This window comes from Panicum virgatum, chromosome 7N, assembly GCF_016808335.1.
Source record: "Panicum virgatum strain AP13 chromosome 7N, P.virgatum_v5, whole genome shotgun sequence".
NCBI lineage: Eukaryota > Viridiplantae > Streptophyta > Magnoliopsida > Poales > Poaceae > Panicum > Panicum virgatum.
This window is the reverse complement of record NC_053151.1, coordinates 35,896,909-35,915,235: the sequence shown is the minus strand read 5'-3', so window position 1 is coordinate 35,915,235 and position 18,327 is coordinate 35,896,909. Positions and strand designations below refer to the sequence as shown.

Here is an 18,327-nt window from a genome sequence, read left to right as displayed (position 1 = left end):
GCTTCCAATGCAACCTAAATGTCTCAAAACAGAAGTAAAGAAAATTAATTACCACCATGAAAGCAGAAAAAAATGGGAAATTGTTTCTCATAACTATAGCTTTGATAGTAAGTAATTCAGGATGGTTATCGCGAACGCAAATCGTAGAGCAAACATCATGGATAGAAGAATCATGACGTCCATCGCTGCAAATGTGGTTAACTCAAGTCCTAAGGAAATAGCATATAATACTTCTCCCATCAGAAAACATATTTTAATGCGTTACATGTAAATTTGAATTTGATCATTTTATCTACGGATAGTTGAAAGTAGAAAATTATGTAATCAAAGCATTTATCTGCTGTTTCGTTCTAATATTTCTTCATGACTATACTTGGAGTCTTGGACAATGACCAAAAGCTACACCATGTAAATATCTGTAATTGACCAGAGCATGAATTCAGTTTTTCTGCTAACACACAGGGATTAAAACACACAAACTATGACTGTACCAGGACACGAAACTAAAATTAATGTTCTGAGGGCATTCTTGAATCAACAAATAAAATGGAAATGCAGATGATAAATGTATTCAATGATTCATGTTCCATTACCACCAAATTCTTTAAAGCAGACTTTTTTTTATCTTCCCGCCTCTAAAGCTCCCACAAGTATCGAAATCATCAGGAGAACAAAAAAACACTACAAATAGCATGTGACTCAGCCTACTTGCCTTCATCTGGTCCTCTTATATATAGTATGTATGATCCATCAAAGATTAAGTGGTAATGCAAGAAGTTACATCACTATTTAAAATAAAAAGTACCTAACTAAAATAAATAAAAAATTATGAATTATCATATTTTTAATGCATTTTTATCATAGGTTTAGCTGACCTAAAAATTCAAGGAATTTTGAATTCTACCTATTTTTAAAATTTTATAATTCAAATTCCTTTATGTCTATTGTAGCACATCTAGCCAAACTAGATTCCTTGTCTTTTGATCTACCTCCCAAAAAATATCATGAGTTTTAGACAATATTAACTATGCTTTCTTTATTATTTAATTGAGAGAGGTGTGAAATTCTAGAAATTCGGAAATTTTACTGTAGCAAAACTGCCTTTGGCTGAGCCAGGGTTGTTTTTCAAACGGTTTCGTTAGTTGGAGGTGTAGGATGTCCGGTTTCGTAGTTCAAGGGCTAAAATCGGACTATCGTGATAGTTCAGGGTTGAAAAACAGACTTTTCCCTTTTAAAAGGGAAAACATCAAGAACCTATACAATTTGGAAATCTGCTCTAGATTCTTAGTAGTTTGATAGAACCGCATTTCTTTAATTAAATAATACAAAACGCAAGCTTGCAACTGTTACTCGATGTTAACAAACAAATTGATGGCCATTTAAGATCAGCACTTAGACTCAAATGAACACAGTTATTTTCACAACATGGAGCACACACATACCACCAACCTCATGTCATCTCCTCCCAAAGCTCCATTCCTGCATCAGCAGCAAGCAACTTGGATAGGGCAGAGGAGATTGTTCTTTGCGTGTTCCATGAGCATGGCAAGATACAGAGGTCCTGCAGATGGAAAACCTAGTGAGTATATTTATGGACATTTGCATATGTCAATTGCAAGAGAGGAAAAAGTACAATTGTCTGAGAATTTATAATCATGGTGCAAACTGGAAATTGCAAATGAAAACCAAGCATTAAGATGGAGATGAATATCATGGTGTGCAGAAAGCACCAAAACAAATCATGTACACTGGACTACCAGCAGAGCAATCAATATATAGAATGGTGGTAAAACCAAACTACGGTCCAATGCAGAACAAAAGGAGAACAACCAGACAAGTGAGCTGAAGCGATTTCCTATTGGATCAATATATAAGTGTTGTGTGACGAGCTGCTGGACAAGCTGATCGATGACAATGAGAGAAGGAACAGGGCGCCGGTTGAGGCGGCGGCAGCAGCGAGCGACCCGAAGGACGAAGATGATGACTTCATACACATCTTGCTCTCTGTGCGGCACGAGTACGGCCTTACCAGAGAGCACATGAAAGCTATCCTGCTTGTAAGTTTGCATTCACCTCGTAATTGAACCCTGCCTACAAGTTGTACATGTTAGTACTAAGAAAAAGCGCGTTAATTCTGTTTAGTTCAGGCCTGAATCCTGATTGCAAAGGAGTTACGGTCATGCGTGCAGGACGTGTTTTTCGGGGGGATAGACACAGCAGCTTCGGTACTCGAATACACCGTCGTTGAGCTCATGCAGAGGCCACGCGTGATGAGGAAACTCCAAGCCGAGGTGAGGAGCATCGTGCCCAAGGGACATGAAATCATCAGCGAGGCCGACCTGAAGGGCATGGCCTACCTGCGAGCCGTCATCAAGGAGTCGCTCCGGCCGCACTTCTCCATGGTGAGCTGCAGCGTCGACGGGTTCGTGGTCCCCGCCGGGGTGCACGTCCTGGTCAACTTCTGGGCCATCGGCAGGGACGCACGCTACTGGGGCGAGGACGCCGAGGAGTTCGTCCCCGAGAGGTTCCTCGACGGCGGCAGGCGGCAGCGCGGTGGACGTCGGCTTTAAGGGTAACGACTTTATTTCCTGCCGTTCGGCGCCGGGCGCAGGCAGTGCCCCGGGATGAACTTCGGGATGGCCGCCGTCGAGGTCATGCTGGCGAACCTCGTGCACTGCTTCGATTGGGAGATGCCGGCGGGGAAGGAGGCGCGCGACATTGACATGTCCGAGGAGTTCGGGCTGGTGGTGCACCGGAAGGAGAAGCTCCTCCTAGTTCCCAAACTACGCGTGTAGCTCCATATATATGCTGCATCCAAGCTGTCCAACACTAGTTGGATACTTGTATGAAGAATGCCGGATTGCTGATACGACATGCATGATGATTATTTGTGTCGTCCATAGTTTGTTTGTATAATGCTTGTGCTGGACGCATTTGTGCATACTATGATAGTATGATGTGTCGGATTGGATTGGTGCATACCATGTGGCCATTTGTTATAATCTTTCTTGTATTTTATTAAGTATATTATATGGATCATTGATTGTTGAAATGTTGCATAACACTCCGTTTCTCCCCCAAAAAATAGTGTTAATTTCGGTTTTATTAAGTCGGTCCATCTTAGATATGACCAAGTTTACAAAAAAATATTGGTAGTATAAAATTACATAAGTAGACCATGAAAATACGTTTCAAGGTTGATGTGATGATAGTGATTTGGCGCCATTTATCTTGATATAATTTTCATATAGATTTGGTCGTCAAGCATAAAATAATTTGAATTAGGACAAATATAAATATAGCTATATTGGGACAGATGAAGGGAGTTTAGAGTTCTCTTCTTTGTATGGTGAAAGTGGGAGTTTTGGTGAGATGGATAATGGGCTCACAATCTTACAAAGGGGAGGGGTGGATATTGGATGAGAATTAATTATGCTTTTAACATGAAGATGAATGATCTCCACCTGTCATTATGATTTATGAAATTTCTCATGTCAAAACCCATACGCCAAATGGAGTTTATGAATTCTCTCTCAATTCCTTCCATGAACCAAAGAAGGGATTGAGACTAAAAATCAAAATTTCATGTTAATTCCCTCCCTCAGCTTCCATAACTATTTTTCACGTCTCTTTCTGATTGTTATCAAAGATACTACTGAGAGAATAAAAAAGAACAGATTTTGTTTTGACCACGGGCTTAGAGAGAGAGAGAGAGCCGGAGGACATTGGACCAGTGGTGATTAGTGGATGATGGTAGAAACCAGCGTGCCATGGGTGGGGTTGTGGGGTGCACCACATTTGAGTGGTTAGCGTCTTGAAAGAGCATTAGCATTGACCTCAACAGCAGGGATAGGAGGAGGAGGCGAGAGGAAGGGGAGCGCATCACGGGTGAATCTTCCCTGCAATAGCGGCAGGGGACTCTTCCACATACGTGTCACCCACGGCGATGGGTCCACATATTAGTGAGGGGTCTGTGTAACACTCCTGCAAAACTGATAGAAAATGTGCAGGAAAGACCTTAGGAACAATAGAAAGGATATTTTCCATTCTATGCAGATCCGGTGGCTGGAAATGATCTGACTAAACTGAATTGTTTTTTTAGTCGCTAAGCTACCAGCTCCCTTAGTTGAATTATTAATCGTATACAAATAAGGAGGCTTCTACAGGGATAGGGTTATCCCGATGCAACTCGGTTGAGAGCCCTCCACCGCTAAGCCTATCACTTCATCACGGGAAAAAAAAATCTTCTCATCTTTCTCCGCTAGCCATCATGCGCCCCCGCTCCACCTTCCGCCAACCTCCCACTCGTCGGCGTCGCCTCCGACACCGGCAAAGACTGCCCTCCTCCCACCGATTCCCTCCTCCCTCCCTCCCTTCCCCCTTCCCCTTCCCCCTTCCCCTTCCTTCAAGCCATCCACTCTCTTCCTACCATCACCCCCCACCGCACGCCTCCATCCCGGCGGCCGGTGTCACCGCCAGTGAGGAGAGCCCTCCACCCACCCCTCCCCCCTTCTCTTCCCTCTCCTCCTCCCACCCCTCTCTGTTCGGCAGGAATCACGCCACCATCAATATCATCATCATCTTCTTCGTCTCCGGTGAACGCCCCCGCCTCTAACACCGTCCATCTATTGTCTCCACGGCCGCACCATCCATCATTGGAGCTGCCACGTTGTTACCTTCTTTTTCCTCTTTGTTACCTTCTTCCCCTTCCTCTTTATTTTCTCCTACTGTCCTAGTAAGATTGGGAGGGGCTCTCGATTTTGTTTTAATCGAGAGACCTCGATGCAGCTTCTTCATACAAATAAATACCAATACCATCAATAGTAGTAGAGGAAGAACGCCTCATTCAAGGATATGACAGGACACCATATCTATCATTTAATTTAAAAAATTCAGCAGTACATTACAGCGATAACATTGTTTAGGAAGATGGCGCAAGCGACTTCTTCGGCTTGCTGGCACGACGGCGGAGGTCATGTGTGTGGGCGAAGCAAGTAGGTGAGGCCGGCCTACGGCGGCGGCTCAGCTTAGATGGAGACCTACGGACGTGGGGCAACCTTGCTCACCCCCTCGACGACGATAAAGGAGACGGAACCGTGGAGTGGAGTACTGTGGCGGGCGTGGCGAGGCCCCCGCGCGTGGTGTTTCTTCGAGGCGACTGGAGTGAGGTCCAACGGCGAAAGTGGCGAGGCCCCCGCGCGTTGTGTTTTCATGGTGGCGACTGCGTGGCAGCCTTGAGAGGTCCGGTTTCGGTGGTTTCACTTCGTCAGGTGGTGGGTGGTGTTGCAGCGACACGGTGGCGGTGGACCCCGCATAGCGGTGGTCCTCCCGGTGCGGTGTGGTCTACATCTTTCGGTTCCCTATCGACGCGGGCCACGCCTGGAGGTTCTCGGCGACTACATGAGTGTGGATGGTTTGGGGTGTGCCGCGGGCTTTGATTCTGTTGTATTTGTTGCGTGGGCTAATTCCAAACCGGGCGGAGTTAGCTTTGGAGTTGAGTTGTGTGACTGTGTCGATGCCCTAATCCGACCGGTCTGGGTTGTTTGAGTAGTTTGAGTTCGGCGCATGTTGATGCCCCAATCCAACCCGCCAGTATATTCTTGTGGTGTTCTTTTTTTCCTTTTTTTTGCCTGGTTATGGCCTCCCAGGGACATAACCTTGTATTTTTTCTGCTATATCAATAGAAACACACTCGTCGAGTGCCGTTCGTTTAAAAAAAATTATTTAGAAAAATGGGAGATTGACAGCCATATCGCACTTAATTTAAAAAACTAGTCTGTCAACCCGTGCTCCCGCACGGGCTAATTAGAATTAATATAAAAATAAGATCAATAATTATAATTATCCATCTCACGCTCTTTTCATCTATTAAATACTCTAACACATACTCTAAAATATATATTTTCATTATTTAGTTACAATAGATTTCATCTTATGCACCTCCATATGTATTTAATATATATTTAGTTGAACTATTTGTTTGTGAATTGGTGTTCTTATCTCTTCCATCATACATGAATATATGGTGACATATATCATGTGTAGTATTTTTATATAAATAATAATATAAATACTATATTAATAATAATAGAAATAGTAATTTTAAAATTTTATATTGGTGCACTTTAATATATTATTGTTATTATATAATTTAGATTCAGATTTATGAGTAATTTAACTTATAATAATAATGACATAATTGGATAATTTATATGCAAATTTAGGGGGGCATTTGTATTATTTTTATAATGGCATAGGTGGGTAATTTACACAAAGATTAGGGGGTTACTTTAGATTTTTTTTATAATGGCAGAGGTGGGTAATTTAGATACATGTTTATGGGGTTACTTTAGTCTATTTTTATAATGGTAGAGGTGGGTCATTTATTAGGAAAGATAACAAATCAGATGGTTATTATAATTAGAGTTGTTGGATTGATGGCCGGATGTTTCTGGTTTTTGTGAGAATTTATAAGATTTCTCTATTTTTTCAGAGTATCCACCTAGAATCCTTGGTGGCTTCACGTGAAGGCTCCAAAGGAGCCTCTAATTAATAATAGTAAGATTCAGCAGTCCGTTACCGCGATATAACATTGTTTATTAAGATAGGAGGTTGACAGCCAGGAATCTTCTGTGCGCGTGCTGCTCGTGGTCGTGGTCGTGGCCTTGTACTACGATCCATTTGCCATGGCTAAGGTAGCACAGCAGTTCATGCTTGAGCTGACGGCTCCACGGTCATGGATGCTGCTCCTCCGCCCTCTCCTCCTCCTGCTTGTACGCTGCTGGTTCCGTGCCAAGAGAGCGAGGGATATCAGGCAGCAGCAAGATGACCACCTACCGCCTTCCCCCCCGGCGCTGCCCGTCCTCGGGCACCTCCACCTCGTCGGCTCGCTCCCGCACGTCTCCCTCCGGAGCCTCGCCCGGAAGCACGGCTACGACCTCATGCTCCTCCGCCTCGGCGCCATGCCGGTCGTCGTCGTGTCGTCGCCGAGCGCCGCCGAGGCGGTGCTGCGCACGCACGACCACGTGTTCGCGTCCCGGCCGTTCTCTCTGGTCGCCGACGTCGTTATGTACGGCACCTCCGACATCGGCACCGCGCCTTACGGGGATTACTGGCGGAGGGCGAGGAAGCTCGTCACCACGCACCTGCTCACCGTCAAGAGGGTGCAGTCGTTACGCCACGCCCGCGAGGAAGAAGTAAGATTAGATTACTACGGCTCGATCTACCCGCCTTCGAAAAGTCAGCAACTCATATCAGTTGACGTGTGCTTTGGCCTTTGGGTAGGTGAGCAGGGTGATGGCTCTCATCGGAGAGGCGGCCGGCGCCGGCGCCGCGGTGGACGTGAGCGATCTGCTCCGCTCGTTCGCGAACGACCTGGCCTGCCGCGCCGTTATGGGCAAGTCATCGTCCCGGAACGAGGGCCCGAGCAAGCTGTTCCGGCAGCTCATCGTCGACACGTCGCCGCTCCTTGGAGGCTTCAACGTCGAGGAATTCTTCCCGTTCCTGGCTCGCTTCGGCGTGCTCAGCAAGGTGGTCCGCGCCAAGTCCGAGAGATTGAGGAGGAGGTGGGACGAGCTGCTGGATAGCCCTGCTAATGGGTTAAAACCCACCCCTAACCCGCCCCTACCCACAGCCAATTAAAATAATTAACCAACCCAACCCAATCCATATATTTAAATTAACTACCCACCCCAACTCGCACCACCAACAGTGATGCCCATGGGTTATATGCCCACCGTTCTGCGGCTGCTGCTACTGCCTGAAGCAAAGCAACCCACCGTTCGGCTGTGCAGCGCCACCGTGCTGCTGCTGCTGCCGCCGCCACCACCTCCAGTTGCATGCTGTGCAGCCATAGTTACAGCTAGCCAAAAAAAGCCCGGCTCAACGGTTACACACATAGCACAAGCAAGCATAAGTTTCGAACACATAAACATATGTTACACACAAACAAGCAAGGCTAACATAAGTTACACACAAACAAGCAAGCCACGTTTATAGTTCTTACATGTCAATATGTCATCTCACTTAGTTTCTGCCAAACAAATGTTACACACATAACACAGACAAGTTATACTAATGCATCGTCAGGAACATTTAGCCTCTACCAAAGTCAAACATAGTTTATAGTTGTTACATGCCAATTATTGCAGAAGTCAGTAAACACTAGCTGTCTTTTGGTCTGATAAACACTAGCTTTACTAGACAATTTGTATCGAGCATCAAGAGGTCCTCATTGATTGGATCCATTTTCTTCATACTTCATGCTATCGAACATGATATCTTCCACTGAACCTGCACAAGAAAAAAATCAAAATCATTTTTGTATATATTACTGCATAAGTAATAAGCAGATTTTGGCCATGCACAACTCTTGGAATAATGCAGGAGGAAACCTGCTGTAAAGCTCAATACTACTGACAGAAATGAAATGTAAATTGTTTATCACTACTACTACTAACACATGATCTCCCCCAGAAATACAACATGAAGATTCACTAGCTAGAGCTAATTGGGACTGTTACGTGAATAACATTAGTTTCAGTGCTAGCAGTAGTGTTGCTCTTTTCACTCTCACATTGATTTTTCAAAAGCTGACCATAGTCAAGATAGACTTGTATCTCAAGTCCCAGCCCAATTATAATTGTTGGATATCAAAAAAAAAGTTGTCAGCTTACACACTAGTAAGATAATACTTTGGACCATCAATGTTATGCAAACAATTATGGCGTGCATTTCCAAATATAAAAGAAAAGGAACCAAATTATAGAGAGAAAGATATAGAAAACATCTGGCAAGTAAAACTAGTGCCATATATTTGGATTTTGGAACAAGAACATAGAGTTCTCTGAACACATATATCAACACATTAGCACCTAAGCCAACACATTAGCACCTGTACTAAATTTAGCACCTGAGCCAACACATTAGCACTTTAAAAATTATTAACACGTATGTTATTGATTTGAATGTGTAAATACTGATGGTGATCAGGCAATTATCCATGAAACAGGAATATTATTTACCTCACAAAATAAAGGCACCCTAAAATAAATATACCTCATGCTAATCAATAGCAGAACAACAATAGAGGCAGATCTGGCTAAGGGAACCACAACAGGTTCCTGCTGAGATTATAGTTAGAGTTGTCATGAGATTACCTGAGCCCTTGGAGACTGTTGGACAACCTTCTTTGAACCCTTAGTTCCTGCTGCTGGCCCTGACAATTCAGACATGATTCAAATTATCACAATTGGAAATATAGGAACCTACAGATTTACAGCAAGCAATGATAGCATTGAGAACAGATAAAATCAAAGCATTGACAGTTCAGGTAAATGCAACAAAAGAAAAAAAACTTTACAGCACAATAATGGTAAACAGAGATACAAGTTTGCCCCCTCTAGTAACCAATAATGTACTGACCTGTGCTAGTCAACCACAATCAGAGAGCAGTCTTCATTGCCTGGGAGCTTATACAGCCAATCCTTAACACAAACAAGGGCTTCAAGGGTTTCAGGTGTCATTGAACTCCGATTATCACTAAGAATCCGGTCACTCAAACTAAATGCGGACTCGGAAGACACAATGCTCAATGGAATTGCAAGGAAGTCTCGTGCCATGGTTGATAGGACATGATACTTGTCTTTATTTGTCTTCCACCAACTCAAGATCTCAAAGTTTTTATCATCTCTCACATGTTCATCTTCCAGATATGCATCAAGTTCTGATTTTTGAGAATTGCTAGCTCTCTTTTGATTTCTAAAGTGGGCAAACTCTTGGTGCATTCTTCTTTTAGCTAGCACAGGCGAACCCATAATGCCTCTAGATACCAGTAGTATACACTAGATCTACACCATTTGTCCTAACAATCTCTTCATATTTCCTAAAATACTTAGTCATCCATTCTCTAGCTGAAGTCATGCTTGTCTCAATATCAACAAAGTAGTTGCACACCCTCTGATAAAAGAATTCCAAGAAGTCCATCTTCTTTCTTGGATCAAGTACCGTTGCAATAACAAGGGTCATATTATAGTTCCCATCCCAATACTTGCTGAATTTGCTTTCCATTGCTCTACCCAAATTTTGTATGGCTTCATTAGCTTGCATTTCTGAATTTTTTAAAGCTTCATGAATGCAAAGAACATTATCCAAAAAAGTGTGTGCTGTAGGATATCTATCAGCTGAGAACGCCCTTGTAGCTTCTTCGAAAGCCTCAAGAAAAATCACCTATAGCCTCAACTTTTATCCAGTCATCATTTGATGGAAAAAGTTCTTGATTTGATGCAGCATACCTCTTCAGCATGCTCCTGTACTTCACAGCCTCAACAATCATATCAAAAGTTGAGTTCCAACGGTTCGGAATATCAAGAACCAAACCAGCCTTTGGAGAAAGACTCTCTCTCTTTCAGCTATCTCGTTGAAACTTTGGATTCTTCTCGGTGAGGAGTTTAATGTGCCTAATCAGATCCCGGATCATCTCAAGTGTTGCATCAGCAATAGTCATACCATCTTGGACAAGAAGATTCAGAATATCAATACAAAGTTTGCCACATCAAAAAGTTCAGCTAGCATATCAATACAAATACAAAAGGGACTGGGCGACGGAGGCACCCAAACCCCACCCGCCCGCCGGCTCGCTGCTGTCGGAGGCACTGGGCTACGGAGGCGGACTCACCGAGCCCCCGGAGCACGCGCCACGGCGCCCCTCACCACCTCTGCTACCTCGTTGCTAGATCAGATCCAAATTCAAAAGGGAAGCCTAACCTAGGGACTAGGAGATCTGAATACAAGTTGAGAACGTACAAGAAGGGGAAGCAAGGCAAGGGACTAGGACATCTGGCTAGTTAACATGGCAAGGACAACTCGTATCCAAATCTAGTACCGCACCCCATCGTTCTATAGACTAGATGAACAGAAAGAATGACCAAGGACTAGCTAGAATCCTAAGATCCGAGAGATCATATGAGATGAGCCACAAATTAAATTACGAGTTGAAGGTGCTTGCTGCTCAGATCGGATCTGCGGGCGTTCTTGCTTTGCTTGCTTCCGCCGGGGAGCAAGCCCTGGGAGATGGGAAGTGTAGAAAGCTTAGGGTTTACTGGCGATGGGGAGGATGGCCGGCGAGGAGGGCAGTCGACGGGATCCGGAGGATGGAGGGCGGCGGAACGGCGGCGGCAGGTGGACGGGAGCGGAGCGGAGCGGAGCGGGGCCTCCCTGCGAAAGGATGACTCGCGAGTCACCCACCCCCAACCCGCACCCAACCCGCACCCAACCCGCACCTGGTGAAGACCCAACCCACCCCAGCCCGATAGTCGTTAAAACCCGTTCCCACCCATACCAATAAGACCCATTTCAGTAACCAACCCGAAAAACCCAAATGGACCCGCCCCACTAGCAGGCCTACTGCTGGATCAACTGATTGATGACCACGAGAGGCAGTACGATGCAGCGGCGGCGGCGAGTGATCAGCAGGGCGAGGATGACGACTTCATACATGTCTTGCTCTCTGTTCGTCAGGAGTACAGCCTTACCAGAGACAACATCAAAGCTATCCTGCTTGTAAGTTTACATATATTCACCTCGTGATTGAAACTGCAAGAAGTACCATGCATACTACGAAGAATTTTGATACACAAGTACACAGCGCGTGAGTTCTGTTTCATTCAGGTCCCCTGAGTCCTGATGATAAAGGAGTAGTGGCCTCGCACGATGTGTTCTTCGCGGGAGTAGACACAGCAGCTTCTGTACTCGAATACACTGTCGTTGAGCTCATGCAGAGGCCACGCGTGATGAGGAAACTCCAAGCCGAGGTGAGGAGCATCGTGCCCAAGGGACAGGAAATCGTCAGCGAGGCCGACCTGAACCTCAACGGCATGGCCTACCTGAGAGCCGTCATCAAGGAGTCGCTCCGGCTGCGCAACGTGACGCCGCTGCTCGCGCCGCACCTCTCCATGGCCAGCTGCAGCGTCGATGGGTTCGTGGTCCCCGCCGGGGTGCGTGTCCTGGTCAACGCTTGGACCATCGGCAGGGACGCAAGCTACTGGGGCGAGGACGCCGAGGAGTTCGTCCCCGAGAGGTTCCTCGACGGCGGCAGCGCGGCAGACGTCGGCTTCAAGGGTAACGACTTTCAGTTCCTGCCGTTCGGCGCTGGGCGCAGGCAGTGCCCCGGGATGAACTTCGGGATGGCCGCCGTCGAGGTCATGCTGGCGAACCTCGTGCACCGCTTCGACTGGGAGATGCCGACGGGGAAGGAGGCGGGCGACATTGACATGTCCGAGGAGTTCGGGCTGGTGGTACACCGGAAGGAGAAGCTCCTCCTAGCTCCCAAACTACGCGGGTAGCACCATTCTTGCATCCAAGAGTCCAACAAATGGTGCCGCGCATGGATGCAGGATTGTTGGTCCATGTAACAATAGTTTACTTAGCTTGCGTTTCGTAGATTGTTTGAATCCTCGTGTAGAACGTATTTTTGCATACCATTTGCTATTATCAATCTTCTAAGTTATGAAGCTCTTGTATTACATTTTACCCGCAAAACTGTTGTATTGAGTTCTTGTAGGCCACATAGGAAAAGAAGGACGGTGCACGAAACAATTAAGAGACAATAGGGTTATTGCGTTCTTGCCCTCATTCCAAATTCCAAACTGCGATTATAATTTTACCCTTATTTTTATCCGCTTTAAAATTTTACCCATACCTTTTGGAATTGAAGACTGAGTTTGCCCCTACTTCATGAAAACATGTGACTTCGGTTTATATTTTGGTCTGTTGACTCTAGGTATTGTTGATCCGAGTACTTTCCAGTATATCTCCTTTTCATACAATCGTGCATATGTATGTTCTTGCAGAATGATTCCTCTTAGATTGTACACTTATTGTTTATTACTTCTGAGATGTGCTTGCAGACAATTTCGAAGATGAAGTGATGCACTTGCAGACAAGATCCCCGTTTAATTGCTAATTTTCTTCTGTCTGGCATCTATGATGTAAACTCTAATGCTAGCATTGGATCTTGATGGGTAAGATGCTCTACAATTTTGATGTAAATTTTACTTATGAAGTTGCCGTCCTTTTTAGAATTCGGAGGGATACAATATAATTTATTTTTCACTGTGTAGTTTATCCTTATCAATTGATCTGGGACATGGCTCTGTTTCTGTTTTGTGTGAAAAGCTGAATAATTATAGTTTTACTAAAGAATCTGACGACCTTGTGATCATTCAGCTTTGTGCACTTCTAATTTGGTCATTATGTTGCCCAATCATATGGGTGAGCTGTCTACCACGGATGATTGTGTAATTATTCTATTATTTACTGATACCAGAAATCTAGCATTGAACTCTTGCTATGTACCACGGATGAGCCGTCAAAGCAGCTTCACGTTTTACTTTGCTATTGAACTCTTGCTTGACATTGAATATATCTTGTTTTCTTTTGTTGGGATTGCAGGTCAAGCTACATGATGGGTTATAGTTTCTGACGAGCTGATGTTCACCATCAAATTAGGTGAGGCTATGTCAGTTGTTGTTCAAGTGTGACTGAACTGAAATGCATATGTACCTGAATTCCAACTCCAAATAAGCTTCCTCTTTCGTGGTGCTTTGATATCTGGCTATTTTATTGTTGCTATTAGAAATAGCTGAATTTATGTAGTTTTCACACAGCATTATTGCTATAATTGCAATGCAGGAGCTTTTGGTTATAGATGATTTGCTATGTGCACTGATGTGTATCAATGGATGATATATTTCTATTAAGAGAGCTCGTGGAAAGGAAGGTTATGTTCTCTTACAGATTGATTCTCGATGGACCTTACTCTCTAGGTAACCTCTAAGTGTACAACCCATTGTACCATACATAGAAATTGGTGTGGTTGGCGCTTTAACTGCTATTTCTCTTGTAGGAATTAACTCGGCGAATCTTGCCTTTTGCATGAGGATTGAGGACTATGCATTCATAAGCCAGTTTGTGGAGTTTCGACCACATTTACCATGCTCTGGCTACAGCTCTAAGAGCATTCCTATTGGTATAGCTTAGATCTGATCATCCGTCGGGTCGGTTCGGGTCGGATGAATTTGGGTTTCGGATAAAAAAATGTTGGCCCATGTCCAACCCCTGGCATGATCGGGTCGGGTTGGCGTCGGGTTGACCCTTTTTTGTGTCATTTCTTGAGTTGGATTGGTTTTTTTTAAGTGCCACCGACCTCGCCGAGAAGTGCCTTGATTTTTTTTCTTTTCATGTTTTTAGTTATTTCTTTCTGTGAGCAGGTTTTTTGGATAAATATGCAGACCACTCCAACCCGTGTAGGTGTGCTACCACAGTTTCCTCTAGGTATGGTGCAGACTTTGGTCTCCGGTTTTTACAAACCAATGAACAGGGCGAGACGGGGCACGGGACGCGGTGTTGAGGTCACCCGCCGGACTAGAAAATGCCACGCTAAACGAAGTCAATCCAAAACGCAAAATATAAAATTTTTATAAATCGCTTGTATGATGTACTAAATGTAGTCGAAAAATAAATCGCATTACACAAATAGATTGTAAATCGCGAGACGAATCTAATAAGCCTAATTAGGATGTGATTAGACACTAAATTGCTACAGTAATACTACAGTAAACATGCTATGATGATGAATTAATTAGCCTCATTAGGTTCGTCTCGTAATTTACAGACGAGATCTGTAATTAGTTTGTAATTAGTCTACATTTAATACTTTAAATATTGAAGATTCCCTTCCAAAAATATAAAATGCAAAATGACTTCCGGTCGGAGGCCGACGGCGGCGTGCGCGATGCTGGTGCTGGGGACGTGAACTGAAGTCAGTCCTGTGTGTGAGTTTGCGTGCCCGTCAGTCGGTGGCCACCACGTTCGGGCGGTTGCAGCTAACAGGCCGACCGTGCGTTAGTGTTATCCATCCTGCCTTCCACGTCAATCGTGGAGGACTTTGATCCGCCATGACGACCTGACGAGCTCCCCGCCCTCCTTGTCCGTTGTCTCTCGTGACGATCGTTTGACTAGGCAGCAAGATTACAAAGCGTCACCGAAATTTAGGCGCTGAATTTTTTTACTCCAGGCATTCGCTGGTCCCCAAATGGGGGAAAACAGCTAGGAACCCGACCACCGACCCCAGCGGCGTTGCGGTGGCGGCCGGGGACTTGTCCTCACAATCAAGCGCCGTCTTCACGTCAAAGTGACACCGCTCCTCCACCACCAACACCACCATCGCCTGCTACCTGCCCGTCCCCACCCGCCGCCTCCGTCTCCTCCCTCCCCTCGCCCCGGACGCCTCCGCGCTGCCGTTACGCCATAAATCAGGCCGTGGCAGCGAGATCATCCAACCTACTCGATCGTATACACGCCCGCGACCTCGTACAGAGGCGGGTAGTAGTGATTGGGCCAATCCGCCGCCTCCCCAACCGCCAAGTACAGCGCAGCAGCGGAGGCAGCCCGGCAATCCGATCCCCACCGGATTCGCCGCGGTTATCGGCGCCGGATCGATCGGAGATTGGGAGCCGGATGCCGCGCCAAGCTGGGACGGTGTAAAGGCCGACTCTTTGGCAAGCGCCGGCGATGGCGGGCGGCGGGCGCGTGCGGTTCAACGTGGGCGGGCAGGTGTTCGAGACCACCACCACCACGCTCGCCAACGCCGGCCGGGACTCCATGCTCGGCGCGCTGCTCGACTCCTCCTGGAACGTCTCCTCCTCGGGCGGCGGCGGGGTGGCCGAGTACTTCGTCGACCGCAACCCGGCGTGCTTCGCGGTGCTGCTCGACCTGCTCCGCACGGGCAGCCTGCACGTGCCGCCGCACCTCCCGGAGAAGCTGCTCTACCGCGAGGCGCTCTACTACGGCCTCCTCGACCACGTCCGCGCCGCGCGTTGGGGCGCCTTCGACGGGGACCGCCTCCGCCTCGCCGCGTCCGTGCCCGGGCGCGCCCCCGGGGACGGCACGGCCATCCGCGCCGCGCCCGACGGCGGGTGCTGCGTCGCGCACGGCGGCGCCGTGCGCGTGTACAACTGGATGCTCGACGAGCGCCGCCCGGTCTCGCTCGACCACTCGCAGGTCAACGACGCGGCCTACCTCGACGCCGGCACGCTCCTGATCGCGGCCCGCGAGCGGCTCGGCAAGTGCGACGGCGGCATGGCCGCGTTCTCCGCCGTCTCCGGCGAGCTCCGGCACCGCTTCCGCGTCGCGCACGACCGGCAGGTCAAGTCCTTCACCGCCGGCGCCCTGGCGTACGACCAGGACTCGAGCCTCTTCGCCAGCTGCAAGGGCCGGCTCAACGAGTACGGCATCGGCGTCTGGGACCGCGCCACCGGCGAGCAGGCCGACTTCTTCTACGAGCCCCCCGGCTGCGCCCTGGGCGACGCGGACAAGCTCCAGTGGCTGGACGCCACCAACGCGCTGATGGTGGCCACGCTGTTCCCCAAGGCCGACAACTGTTTCATCGGCCTGCTGGACTTCCGGGCCAAGAACGTGGCCTGGTCCTGGTCCGACGCCGGCGCGGCCGCGTCGCTCGACGACAAGCGCGTGCTCCACGCCATCGCCATGGAGGACGAGCGCTCCGTCTGCGTGATCAACCAGTACGACGACCTCGGGTTCCTGGACCTCCGGAGCGGCGCCGGCGGCGTGCGTTGGAGCTCCCGCAGCAAGCTGATGAACCGGAAGGTGCCCGGCGAGGAGAGCTGCTACCCGAAGCTCGCCACGCACGGCGGGCAGCTCTTCTCGTCGATGAACGACAGCATCTCCGTGTTCAGCGGGCCCGAGTACGTGCTGACGTCGACGCTCCGGCGGAGCCACGGCGGCGCCATCTGCGACTTCTCCATCGGCGGCGACCGGCTCTTCGCCCTGCACAACGAGGAGAACGTGTTCGACGTCTGGGAGACGCCGCCTCCGCCGATCATCTGATCGCCGGTGGACTACGACGTCTGCTTGTTTCCTTGTGACTTGATCTGTACTGTACCCTTCGTCCTTGCACTGCAACTTGCAAGTGCAAGTGCGCAATTAACACAGGGAAGAAATACTCTGAACTGTTCCTGCATACTGAGCACATTGTAACTTTTGATCTTAGAGAAATGGTCGAGGCTGTTCCCAAACTTTGTAATAACACAAAAAATAGATGAATATTCCTACTGATTTCTTAGAGTCCATTTAGTATTTTGACTGTACTGAATTTGCTTGCTCCTTGTAGCAAGTGTCAGATGTTCTGTCGAGATCATCACATGTGGATTCCGCCACGAAAGATGTCGGTTCATGTGAGCCCCTCTCTGCAGCTAGGCCTGCGTTTTCATGCCACTGACGTGCTAGCGACAATCTTCGCTGTCTTGTTCAATGGTCGCCCATTGTCTCCCGCAAGACGATCTGCTCATATCCATTGTTTCCTTCTTGCAATGAGTTGAAATCAAAACCCTCCTGGTGGCCACTATTGGCCAGTATCAGCAGCCGCGGATTGGCGCTCCAGGTGGCCGCTGCGTCATCCTCCATCCGTGAACCGTGATCCGGGGAAACCAAGCCGAACCGGTGCAGACGGAGCGGGTGGGTGACTGAGCTGAGCTATTGCCTTTTCAGGATTTTGGTAGTGCCAGTACAGTACCTTGTCTGGATATATCACTTTTATAATTTATCATCTATCCATCCCGAATTTCTTATCTTTTTTTTTGTGACTTCTCGAATTTCTTATCCTGACGACGACTCTGCTTGGAACGGAAGGCACAGGAAAAGGATGCGTGTCGCTGCCGTGGCATCGCAAGTTCGCAATCGCTGCCCCACCCCTGTATCCGTCGCCGAGCAGAGAGAGAATGGTCGGCACTCAGCAGAGGCTACTGACTGCTCGCTCGGCTCAACGTGCTGCGACTTGCGACAACGGCTACGTGCTCACCGGTTGACTTGGGAGTGATGCCGTCTGAGACTGGTTACAGCACCGGCGTCAGAACCGAACCTGAACTGAACAGCTGAGCTATCGCCAGTACAGATCATCTTCAATTGAGCTGGCGAAGTGCCAAGTACACCAGGTTTCAGGGTGTGTTTAGTTGGTGAAAAAGTTTGTATTTTGATATTATAGTATATTTCATTATTATTTGATAAATAATATTCAATTTTACTATTACTAATTGGAAGCTCCTTTGAAGGCTCCACATGAAACCACTTAAGATTCTAGGTGGACACTCTAAAAAATAGAAAAGTCCTAAAAATTCTCACAAAAATTAGAAACATCTGGCCATCCATCTGACTACTCTAATCATAATAGTCATTAGATCTGTTATCTTTTCTAATAAATTATCCACCTCTATCATTATATAAAAATAGACTAAAGTAACCCCCTAAACATGT

The 18,327-nt window shown here is 47.3% G+C and overlaps 2 protein-coding genes, 1 long non-coding RNA gene and 1 pseudogene across 3 annotated transcripts; 3 read left to right on the top strand and 1 right to left on the bottom strand.

The window, feature by feature from the left end:
* The first annotated feature begins 1,807 nt into the window (after positions 1–1,807).
* Positions 1,808–2,795, top strand: LOC120681196 (annotated as a pseudogene).
* A 3,891-nt stretch (positions 2,796–6,686) lies between these two features.
* LOC120683726 (indole-2-monooxygenase-like) lies at positions 6,687–12,570 on the top strand. The gene is made up of 4 exons (XM_039965814.1): positions 6,687–7,196; positions 7,285–7,598; positions 11,436–11,563; positions 11,698–12,570. Exons 1-4 carry the CDS (start codon positions 6,687–6,689, stop codon positions 12,339–12,341), a joined length of 1,596 nt encoding a protein of 531 aa, XP_039821748.1. The 3' UTR covers positions 12,342–12,570.
* LOC120683727 lies at positions 7,938–10,239 on the bottom strand. Its single transcript, XR_005678894.1, has 2 exons — positions 9,159–10,239; positions 7,938–8,292 (listed from the first exon to the last, which is right to left on the bottom strand). It is a non-coding gene; the product is annotated as an uncharacterized LOC120683727 (long non-coding RNA).
* A 2,608-nt stretch (positions 12,571–15,178) lies between the features above and the next one.
* LOC120683463 (BTB/POZ domain-containing protein At2g24240-like) lies at positions 15,179–17,147 on the top strand. Its single transcript, XM_039965539.1, has one exon. It carries the CDS (start codon positions 15,571–15,573, stop codon positions 16,903–16,905), a length of 1,335 nt encoding a protein of 444 aa, XP_039821473.1. The 5' UTR covers positions 15,179–15,570; the 3' UTR covers positions 16,906–17,147.
* Positions 17,148–18,327: the final 1,180 nt, after the last annotated feature.